The sequence below is a fragment of the Carex rostrata genome, chromosome 2 (assembly GCF_964058835.1).
Source record: "Carex rostrata chromosome 2, lpCarRost1.2, whole genome shotgun sequence".
Taxonomy (NCBI): Eukaryota; Viridiplantae; Streptophyta; class Magnoliopsida; order Poales; family Cyperaceae; genus Carex; species Carex rostrata.
Window position 1 is genome coordinate 11,332,804 of NC_135919.1, and position 12,624 is coordinate 11,345,427.

Below are 12,624 nucleotides of genomic sequence, written 5' to 3' on the forward strand. Positions count from 1 at the left end.
GAACGTGACCAAATCACATGTACCAGCTGCTAATGCTCCAATTAAAGTCGGTGTCCCTATTGGACAGACTAATTATAACACGCATGAAGCGTGGAAAAGCAATCGGTTCCAAAGATTAAAAATATAAAAATCCTCGAAAAAGAAAAGGAGCAAAGAATGAAAATGGTCAAGTCGAGGATATGATAATTTCAGATAAAACTCCAGAAGAGAATAAAATTATAAGTAATATTGGAGTTCCAGTAGAAACTCAGGTATCTGAAATTCATGAAAATAAAGAGATCTCGATAAATTATATCATGAATGAAATAAGATGGAACCGAGATGAAATTGATATCAATAATATTTTTGTATATAATATAACGCTAAACATAATAAATATTGAGGATCATGACTAGAAGTCTATTAAAGAATGTCGACAAAAGAATGTCGACAAAAGAATGATTGGCCAAAATAGAAAGGTGCAATTGAGGTAGAGGTAAACTCTCTTGAAAAATGAAAAGTTTTTGGACCTGTAGTCCTTGTACCTCAAGGTATAAAATCAGTAGGATATAAATGAATATTTATGAGAAAATAAAATGAGAAATGTGAAATTTTGAGATATACTCACCTGTGGTGGATGCAACAACTTTTTGATATATAATTAGTCTGGCAGTCCATGAAGGACTTAATTTGCACCTAATGGATATTGTTACAGCCTATTTAAATGGCTTGCTTGATAATGATATTTATATGAAAATCTCTGAAAGATTTAAGATGCTTGAAGCATGTAATTTAGGTTCTCGAGAATATTATTTAGTTAAATTGAATAAATTTTTATATCGATTAAAGCAATATGGACGCATATGCTATATTTATTGAAATATGAGAATGATACAATCTGTCCATGTATTTTCATGAAAATATATAGAAATGATTTTATTATAATTACAGTTTATATTGATGATCTAAGTATCATTGGAACTTCTGAAGAGCTTCCAAAAGAATAAATTATTTAAATGAATAATTTGAGATGAAAGATCTTGGAAGAACAAAATTTTGCATTAGATTGCAAATTGAACATTTAAAAATGATATTTTTATGCATCAAGAAAATTATATTACAAGAGTGCTGAAATAATTTTATATGGATAAATAACATTCATTAAGCACTTCGATGGTTGTAAGATCATTAGATGTGAATAAAGATCATTTAGACCTCGAGAAAATAATGAAGAACTATTTGGTCCTGAAGTACCATATCATAGTGCAATATGAGCACTTATATATCTTGATGGACATACAATGCATGATGTATCATTTGATGTAAATTTAGCAAGATATAGTTCTTCTCTCATGCGAAGATATTGGCATATAATTAAACATATACTTCGCTACCTATGAGAAAATTTAGCAATACACAAAAGCAAGCCGAGTATATGTTTGGTTAAGATATGTGTTTCAACACATTTGTCAGACATGCAGCTTGTATTTTAGAGAAATGATCCTGACGATCATATATGAATATAATATTGTATGTATTGCTCAATGAAAAGAATAATACATTAAATAAGATAGAACAAAACATATTTTACCAAAATTCTTTTTCACACATGATCTCCAAAAGGAAAATACTATTAATGTTCAGCAAATACGTTCAAGTGAAAATCTAGCAGATTTATTCACTAAGGCGCTTCCTACTACAATATTCGAAAAACTAGTTCATAATATTGGAGTTCGCCGACTTAAAGATCTTGTCATGAGGGGGAGTTAATACGCATTAAAAGAATAATGTACTATTTTTCCTTCACTACGTTTTTATCCCATAGGGTTTTTCCTAGTAAGGTTTTAATGAGGCATATTCTTATATAATTGACATCCAAGGAGGAGTGTTATGAATATATATTAAATGTGTGGATGTCATTCATTTTGTAACTCTCATATTAATCCTCAATCTATTTCCTCACTACTCCATGCATATTGATGCCCACTACTATTGGAATTCATTTCTCTATTTATTATTTGTATGGCTTTCATTTACAATTTGTAGCCTATAAATAGAGGCTTTGTAATCTTGTATTGTACATACATATGAGAAATATATGAATAAGAGATAGTCATTCTTTACATTATCTCCTTCTTGTTTATTCTTATTTATGCTTGTTTATCTTTATTTTATAACAACTTTCATATTTTTATTATTAGTTTTTTTATTCTTGGCCATTAAATACATCTGAAGATGGTGATTATTATAAGAAAATCATTACCTCAAACTGTTTTATTTTGTCACTAGACCAAAGACGGTAGATGGCTGATCTACAGACTTAGATTAAATATTTACACAAAGTCCAAACCAAGAATCATAAATCTAATTTCTATTCTGTACTTTTCCTGACTTAAATTAAACATTTACATAAAGTCCAAACCAAGAACCATAAATATAATTTCTATTCTGTACTTTTCCCGGTTCTCTGGTAAATGAGCATATTTTATATAGTATGTATGTATCGTATTATAATTCCTGGAAAATGATAGCAGTAGTTACTATCAGTAGATAGTTCTAAAAAAATATCTGATCGGATGACCGTCGCAAGAAGAAAGGGGGAGAATAATTTAGACACGACAGTTTGATGTGTATATTTTATTAAAGTCGGCCTGAGTTTTGGAAAAAAATGACGCACATATGTACCGTATGTACCGTATAAAAATGAAGCAAATTGTATTATAGTTGATGTTCAATGAAAAAATGACGCACATGTACTGTAAAATCAAAGGCACGTGTGAAACCTAGTGAATCAAATTCATAACATTTGGATAAATGTTATTTCAATAAATTAAGTAGTAGGCCTATATTTTGGGAGGGATGGGCCCAAATCAGTAATGGATTGGGCTCTGGGCCACGATTCAAGGAACTATTGCAATTTTGGTTCATTCCAAATATGAAGGTGAGAAATTTCTCCATTTTACCTCAATTAGAACTCACTTTTTCAAAGAAATAGTGCAAAATCTATACACACACAAAAATATACCAGGGGATTAATTAAAATAATGCAAAATGTACAAAAAATAAATTTGCAATCAATTAATGTAAATAAAAAATTTATACGTGATAAGAACAAATAAATGTGTTGCAAAAAATCACCAATGCATCAGTAAAGAATACACACGGAATAATAATATAATCAAACTAGTTCATCTCCTTATAAACCTTAATTAATCCATGAACCATTGGAATGATGCTTGGTGACATTTTACAACACACGCATCACCATCTCCCCTGGCAAATGCACACACGTTTAAAGATATATATAAATATGCATATGCATGCATGTCTAGTACTCCTCTTCCTCGTACTGCTTCATGACGGACCCACAGACGTCAAGAGGCTTGTCCTTGAGGTAGCCGAGATGGTTGGGGAAGCGCTTGTCGCCAGGCATGCCGGTATCAGTAGAAAGCACAGCAGGGGCACGGTCACGGCCCGGGGAGATCTCTTTGCAATCGGGACGTGGGCTCTCCACCAAGACAACCGAACACTTATCTTCTTCGTGGCCATCTTGCCCTTTCAAACGATATGTGCCGGTGTTATCGGTTACCCCTTCATCCAGGACCTCAATGTGATGACTAGTATAGTGCTCGCACTCGAGTCTCACCTTGACACCTGCAATTAGTGACAATCATCTAATAATAATCTTGAGTTTTGGAGGATTAAGGGAAATAAGATGGATGTACATATTAACATATGGAATAGAATAGAGATTCTTATTCTAGCGTAGAGGAGACATGACAGGGTTAAGACTAGAATAAAGAAGAATAAAGTCTTATTTTCTGAAATAAAGTTTTTCATTTAAGTATTGTAAATATTTTTGTGGTTATTAATACAATTATTAGTAGGCATTAGGCCTACTAACCTTCACAAAAAAAAATCCTGATCATTCGAAAAATAAATTAGCGGAACGATATTTTCTACCAGATTAATTAGCTTGTTCATACCAGGAATGAATTCGGTCACACTGGTCTCGAAACCAGCACGGCAAGTGTCACAGTAGACACGACTCTCGACGGTAAATTCCATGGCGTTTACCAGCAAAACACTGGAAAATAAGCAAACAGCCATAAAAGCAAAACACTGGAAAATAAGCTTGGCCATTGGATAAATCTCCCTTTTTTCAATATTTGTTTTTTTTTGGGGTTTCTTGTTCTAATAATGAACAAGCACTGTAATGAAGCAGGAGAGGTTAAACGCTTTCTATTTTTATAGGTTTTGAGCTGTGGCTATTCTTAGATGCACATGAGCTGGTTTGTATGGAGAATTCGAGAGAGAAACTATTTGCCTATTTTAGGAACACCGTGTACTGATCAATGGTGAGTACTGATTGCTGTTATGATCATACAAAATGTTGACTTGTACCAGTACAGGTATGGTAAAATTGCTGTCATTTCTATTCTAATACTTTAGGGAGTTCGAATGCTCTGCATTACCTCACCATTTGAGTTTGAATCCAGACCATCCGATCAGAATCCAAAACAATCCGTCGAAAGTCTGTAACGTGTGGCATTCCAATTTAAGATTCATACTAATATACAGTGTTCTAAATAGCGTGCTATAGCGGTGTTATAGTGTTTTTGGACTCTAAACGCTAAGCTATAGCATTAACACACGCTATTTAAGCTACAGACGCTATAGCGGTAATAGCGGTCCGCTATAGCGCAAATAGCGCGCGCTATGCAACATGAGCTTTTTTTTCAATTTATATGGGCTTTAAAATAAATAAATGGTTAAAATATTGTTTAATTTTGATGAATATTACATTATATCAAATTCAGGTCCGCTATAAAAAAAAATTCATTTTGCTCTTGGTTTTTTTTTAACTGATGATAAATCAAATAAATAATTACTAAATTATGAAAATTTTAGGGACCAACAAGAATTTCTTCAAGGATCATCTGTTTATTTTACTAGAAGTATGAATGTTTCTTTTCTTTGCAATTTCTATGTTATTTTAAAATTTAAATAGAAAAAAATAATTATGTTATGATGTTGAAGATATTTTGAATAGAAAAAGATCGATAGTTTATGATATTAGTATTACTATGGATATTTTGAGTCCCAATTTGGACTTTGTATTGGTTCAATATGAATATTATAATTTTTTAATCAATTTGATATTATTTATTGTTCTATGAAACTAAATAATGTTGATATTTAGTACAAATATATAATATAATTTTTATATAAAAAAAACGCTATGTGGCATAGCTTTCGCTATAGCTTTTTTTGGAGGCTCCCCGCTATGATGCGATAAACGTTATTTAAAACCTTCAAGACAGAGCTGATTTTGAAGCAATGGATAGAGTGAGAGTGATAATGATCTCCTCTGATCCATCTCACTCTAGTTCTTTTTCTGAAAATAAATACTTGCATATTTATAAAATAGGAATATAAGAGCATCTACATCTCTAAAACTCAAAATGATTTCTAAATAACTGCTAACTATTTTTTAGAAATTATGGTCTTTAAAGTTTCTAACTCTCACATCCCTGAAACTCATTTTAGAGTTTCTATTAAGCCACGTTAGCAACAAATTAAAAAGGAGAAACAATTTGAGCCAATCATTTGGCCAACATAGAGTTTATAAACAGTTTCTTAATAAGAAACTTTCCTGCATAGTTTCTAAATAAGAAACTCTCCCACATCCCTAAAACTGAATTAGAAACTGCCACGTCAGATTAGAAACTCTAATAGTTTCAGAGATGTAGATGCTCTAAGTAGGGTGTTTTTAAGCTCACCAATTTTTTTATGAGATTTATCGAATTAACTTCAAATGATAAATTCAAACCTGTTAAAATCAATTTTATTTAAAAGTGATGTATTTATATATCAAATTTATAAAAAGAAATTAAATTAATTTAGTTTAAAACTTTAAATCGTTAAATAATAATGAAAAATAAACACATCAAAATTAACTTATAAATATTTTATTTGATCTTTTGACTTTAATATAATTAATAATTGTAAGATCTTAGCATGTATATTCAATACAAACTGAATGCGTAGATTAAAGATTTAAAAATATAACACAAATGCCAGAACTCACTGATATAGTAATTATCTTACGAATAAATTTAATATCAAAAGAACCGAAGAACTTTCTTGTTGTGGGCATGCATTCTTCTACTACTAAAGTGTATACATTTGATTCTTCTTTTTGTATAGACTTTTCTCTATTTTTAAATTTTTATATATTTTATTTAAAAATATTAATGAGATTGTTAAATCAATTCCTTGTTAATGAGATTGAACAGTAAGGAAGCAAAGGAGGCTTGATCCATTCGGGCAAGAGCTAGGGGGCAGCCGGGCAGATCGATAACAAAAGTACGATTAAATTTTAATCTGTGCAAAAGAGCTCCTCGTTGTTGTTTTAATTCAGAAATATAGAATTAACAAACAACAACAACAATCAAACCTTTAGTCTCAAACAGGTTGGGGAGAAATATAGTATTAACAAAATTATGTAAAATTACTAAAAGTTAAATCTGAAAATAGTATGATCATCAAGTTAATAAATTTGGTCGATACATAATTTTGATACATTAATGATATAAAAATATGTATATTTTGAAAATAAATCAGACATAATTCTGTATATAAAAATTAGACTATTGTAATATATAAAGCTCTTTTTTCCCTGTGAAATTGATATGCAACAACAAAACTAATTTGAATAAATTTTTATATATTGAAAATAAATCAGACTTCTTCGCAAATATTTTTACGATATGATACAATCAGACTTTGTTTATACATTTTTCATGTGAGGAAATTTATGGAATTTTACACTCAATTGGCGGCCATTTTTATTAATACTCCAAAAGAAAAAGTTAATTTTAAAAATAACTCCGCATTTTATTTTTTTTCAAAAATGACCTAACCGCCTGGCCCACGGGCGGTCTCCTAGGAGACCCAAACCGCACCCCCCCCCCCCCCCCCCCCCCCCCCCCCCCCCCCCCGCACGGGCGGTCTGGTCATTTTTTTTTTTTTTTAGAGATCTGAGTATTTTGATTTAAATAATTTTGTGAATAAAAAGTTTTCTTGTTTAGAGTGTATGCCAAAAAAACAAGACATTTGATAAATTTATGAAGTGATGTCGTAACTCTTTATAACTTTGATTGTATTTGTCAGTTAGATATCACAAGTCTAAATATAACACTAATGAAGGACTTGGCATTTATTCAAAAAATTTCAAACTCTGACAGCTTGTTGATCTTTTTCTCTTTTTCCAGTTTTTATAATATATGTATAATATATACATATATACATATATACATAGGACGTGGCTACGGTGCTATGGGTAGCTAAGAGGCCTCCGTGCTACGGTTCGGATTTCGAGTTTTCAAAATCCTAACGGTCGATCCGAACCGTTCATCTTGTTCTCCATATTAATATGTGCTTGGAGACCAAATTTTACATTTTTATGAATTTTTTTACTATTTATTAAGTCACTTTGAAAACCCCTGATCCAACGGTGGCTTAACCCAACAGTAAAACCAGAAACTACCGTTGGATCAGCGGTTTTCAAAGTGGCTTAATAAATAATAAAAAAATTCATAAAAATGTAAAATTTGGTCTCCAAGCACATATTAATATGGAGAACAAGATGAACGGTTCGGATCGACCGTTAGGATTTTGAAAACTCGAAATCCGAGCCGTAGCACGGAGGCCTCTTAGCTACCCGTAGCATATTAGCCAAAACCTATATACATATATACATATACATATATAGGATTTGGCTAATATGCTATGGGTAGCTAAGAGGCCTCCCGTGCTACGGCTCAATATTCGACTTTTCAAAATCCTAACGGTGGATCCGAACCGTTCATCTTGTTCTCCATATTAATATGTGTTTGGAGACCAAATTTTACATTTTTTGGAAATTTTTTACTATTTTTTTAGATTTATTGAATATCGCTGTTTTTTATGGTCCAGATTTGTCTGAAAAACAGCGATTTTCAATAAATCTAAAAAAATAGTAAAAATTTCCAAAAAATGTAAAATTTGATCTCCAAGCACATATTAATATAGAGAACAAGATGAACGGTTCGGATCGACCGTTAGAATTTTAAAAAGTCGAATATTGAGCCGTAGCACGGGAGGCCTCTCAACTACCCATAGCACCGTAGCCAAGTCCTACATATATACATATACATATACACATCTACATATACACATCTACACATACACACATACACACATACACACATACACACATACACACATACACACATACACACATACATACATAGATATATACATATACATATATACAGCAATATGCTAGCATGCTATGCATAGCATAGAGCCCCTCCGTGCAACGGCTCGGATTTTGAGTTTTCAAAATCCTAACGGTCGATCCGAACCATTCATCTTGTTCTCCATATTAATATGTGTTTGGAGACCAAATTTTACATTTTTTGGAATTTTTTTTACTATTTTTTTAGATTTATTGAAAATCGCTATTTTTGTTATGGTCCAGATTTGCTGAAAACAGTGATTTTCAATAAATCTAAAAAAATAGTAAAAAAATTCCAAAAAATGTAAAATTTGAAAAACCAAATACATATTAATATGGATAACAAGATGAACGGTTCGGATCGACCGTTAGGATTTTGAAAAATCGAATATTGAGCCGTTGCATGGAAGTCCTCTATGCTATGCATAGCATGCTAGCATATTCCCATATATACATATACATATACATATACATATACATATACATATACACATATACATATATACAAAAAATAAGACATTTGATAAATTTATGAAGTGATGTCGTAACTCTTTATGGTACTAAAACAGTAGTTTAGAGCTACTAAAATATGTTCAAACTCAAATTAGATCTCTGTCCATGAATAAAGCACCCTAGACTGACCACTGCTGGTAAATCAGCAAGTATGGATTGATACAGGGACCAAACTGAAAAAATGAGTGCACCAGCAGGTAGAGCATTCAAAAATACACAGAATTGACACAAATTTTAATTTATTTGGATTTTTCTACGGTTAGTTATGAATTTCCAAAGTTCAACTTTCGAAAAAAATTTAAACATCCATAACTTTGGCTAGGAAAGTCGGATTTGGGCATACGAGCACTTTTCAGAAAGGAGAGAACGAGACGAATCTGATTTTGCCTGGAAAAACCTCAGGTATTGTTGTATCAGAAGCATCAAAATTTCAAAAAAAAACGTCGTTTAGTGCCTCAAAAACTCAGTTTGAGTTTTCGTACGACGGTAGGCATTAAAAAACAACGATTTTCAAACCATCTTAATAAATAGTAAAAAAAATTCAAATAATATAATACATGTATATATATGTATATTATATATATAATAGAGATAGGCTAATGTGGTTTCGGTAGCATATGGCTCGAAATACACACGGTCCAAATTTGAAATTTCAAAATTCAAAAAGTCGATCTGAACCGTTCATCTTGTTCTCCATATTAATATGTGCTTGGAGACCAAATTTTACATTTTTCTGTGTATATGTATATGTGTATATGTGTATATGTATATATGTGTGTATGTATGTATGTGTGTGTGTGTGTGCGCGTGCGCGCGTGCGTGCGTGTGCGTGTGCGTGTGCGTGTGTGTCTGTGTACATGTGTATGTGTATATGTATATATGTAGAGGAGGGTTCAAATGCCTCCATTTTTTGTGCCTCCACCATGCCTCCATTTTTTAAAACTTTAATAATTCAAAATTTAAAACTTAAAAATTAAAATAAAACCGTTGGATATGATCTACATCATTTTATCTATGCACATGTAAAAAATTATGACATTTCAATTTTATTTTGATTGTCATCAAGAGCTTGTAAAAAATGCACTAATTTGGATAATTTCTAGACATTGATTTTTGGACTTGTTGATTCACATAAAAACAAAATTGAAATGTGATAATTTTTTATGATCACGTAGAGAAAATAACATAGATCACATCTAACGATTTTATTTTGACTTTTAAGTTTTAAATTATATATGTAGAGGAGGGTTCAAATGCCTCCATTTTTTGTGCCTCCATCATGCCTCCATTTTTTAAAACTTTAATAACTCAAAATTTAAAACTTAAAAGTCAAAATAAAATCGTTAGATGTGATCTATGTTATTTTCTCTACGTGCTCATAGAAAATTATGACATTTCAATTTTGTTTTTATGTGAATCAATAACTTCAAAAATTAACGTCTAGAAATCATCCACATTGGTGCTTTTTTTACAAGCTCTTGATGACAATCAAAATAAAATTGAAATGTCATAATTTTTTACACGTGCATAAATAAAATGATGTAGATCATATCCAATAGTTTTATTTTTACTTTTAAGTTTTAAATTTTGAATTATTAAAGTTTTAAAAAATAGAGGCATGGTGGAGGCACCAAAAATGGAGGCATTTGAACCCTCCTCTACATATATTAGTGTTATATTTAGACTTGTGATATCTAACTGACAAATAAAATCAAAGTTATAAAGAGTTGCGACATCACTTCATAAATTTATCAAATGTCTTATTTTTTTGGCATACACTCTAAACAAGAAAACTTTTTCTTCACAAAATTATTTAAATCAAAATACTCAGATCTCTAAAAAAAAAATTAAAAAAAAAATGACCAGACCGCCCGTGGGGGGGGGGGGGGGGGGGGGGCGGTTTGGTCCCCAGGGAGACCGCCCGTGGGCCAAGCGGTTAGGTCATTTTTGAAAAAAAATAAAATGCGGGGTTATTTTTAAAATTAACTTTTTCTTTTGGGGTATTAATAAAAATGGCCGCTCAATTGGTATTATTACCCTATAACTGTTTGATGGTGTTTATTTCTCACATGAGTGTAGATTTTATATTCCCCAATTTTCTTTCCATTCTTTAATAAAAGATGGGGGAAAATTGTAATCTGACTTCATAGTTTTATTTTGAAATGCTAGTGTTGACTTTTTTCTTTCTCTTTTGTTTTTTATCAGAAGCTATAAAGCCGTGAGACAAACTTGAACTCTCGACTTTTAAAGTAATCATAGTTATAGAATTCTCTCTCTCAAACCACATGATATATTTTTCTCCATTTTTATCTTTTACTAATTTTTGCGCAACCATCTCAACTTTTGGTTAATATTTATAATATTTTCATGTGCTTCATTCATTTTTTTTTTCTGAATTTGTCATTTTATATGCATATTAAAAATTGAATCATGCGGTTCATCTAATATACTCATTAAATTCATCTTATTTAATTATAAAAAATAAATATTTGTATTTTATAAAATAATATTTAATCAATATTGTTATATTATTATTTAATTCATTATATTATAAGAATAATTATATAATATCAAACATTATTGAAAAAAATAAGAATCTTTTACCACTAATGTTACAATACAACTGAACATTCATTTCAACACAACTTCATAATTATTTCCCTACATACACATCAATATAAAATTTTCTAAATTTATTTGTGAATTTTCATATCCGTCAAATGTCATTCCGTAGCCACTTCAAACAATAATTTCATCATATCAATAAGAGTGAGTCTATGGTACTATGCATATTACAATTTGTTAGTGTGCTACGGCTCTATATTCGAGTTTTCAAATCCTAACAGTCGATCCGAACCGTTCATCTTGTTCTCCATATTAATATGTGTTTGGAGACCAAATTTTACATTTTTTGAAATTTTTTTACTATTTTTTTAGATTTATTTAAAATCACTGTTTTTGGATGGTCCAGAATTTTCAGATCAAGTGATCTTCTAAATATCTAAAAAAATAGTAAATTTTTTTCAAAAAATGTAAAATTTGGTCTCCAAATACATATTAATATGGAGAACAAGATGAACGGTTCGGATCGACCATTAGAATTTGAAAACTCGAATATAGAGCCGTAACACAGTAACAACCGCATAGTAGCATAGACTCTATCAATAAAGTTGGTAAATATTCGTGATATCTCTTCTTTAGTTTAAAGTTTAAGCCCATGGGTCATGATGGGCCTGCCAATTCACATGCCATCGACTTTAAAATCTGTGGCAACTTTATTAATACAAACGGAGCTCATTTCAATTCCACACCTGTAGCGAACAATGGAGAAGCGGAGAAGGGACACGGCATCTGCGTTCCATCCCATCCCATGTTTCCCGCTCATGCGGCTCGATACTCCACGAATCTCGCCACTTGATACCCACAAATCAGACACGGCTATACTTTTGTTACTTTATTGATTCTAAAGTAACTGAATTCTGGAACCGTCTGATATATATCTAACAGATATAAAGAATCTCAATTCAATTACTAATATTAAAATTGAGAAAATCGAAATCCATTCCAATCAAAATGAAAAAATAATGAAAATCATGTGTATTAATGAATAAAATAAGAAGATTCAAAAAATAATGACTCAAAAGATAAATCCCATTTTTACAAATAACTAATAACTTATGAAAAAATACTTTTTACTTTTGAAAAAAGTAATTGATCTATCCGCGTTTCGACATTTTGTGTCGAAATAGGAGCATTTTACATGAAGCGCGATCGCTACCGAATGAAATAATTCACTTTTTACCCGACTCAGAGACGGTCCAATAGATATCGGACCAGATTCGATCCGT

The 12,624-nt window shown here is 31.1% G+C and overlaps 1 protein-coding gene across 1 annotated transcript; it reads right to left on the reverse strand.

Annotated features, from left to right (window-relative positions):
- Window positions 1–3,062: 3,062 nt before the first annotated feature.
- LOC144549888 (pollen-specific protein C13-like) lies at window positions 3,063–4,210 on the reverse strand. Its single transcript, XM_078298480.1, has 2 exons — window positions 3,966–4,210; window positions 3,063–3,633 (listed from the first exon to the last, which is right to left on the reverse strand). Exons 1-2 carry the CDS (start codon window positions 4,120–4,122, stop codon window positions 3,308–3,310), a joined length of 483 nt encoding a protein of 160 aa, XP_078154606.1. The 5' UTR covers window positions 4,123–4,210; the 3' UTR covers window positions 3,063–3,307.
- Between the last annotated feature and the right edge of the window lie 8,414 nt (window positions 4,211–12,624).

What these genes read in the sequence shown, in the direction of transcription:
- LOC144549888 (XM_078298480.1), bottom strand. Translation starts at nt 4,122, where the DNA reads ATGGCCAAGCTTATTTTCCAGTGTTTTGCTTTTATGGCTGTTTGCTTA. An exon ending in TGTGACCGAATTCATTCCTG is followed by an intron (nt 3,634 to 3,965) that starts GTATGAACAAGC and finishes CACTAATTGCAG; the next exon opens with GTGTCAAGGTGAGACTCGAG.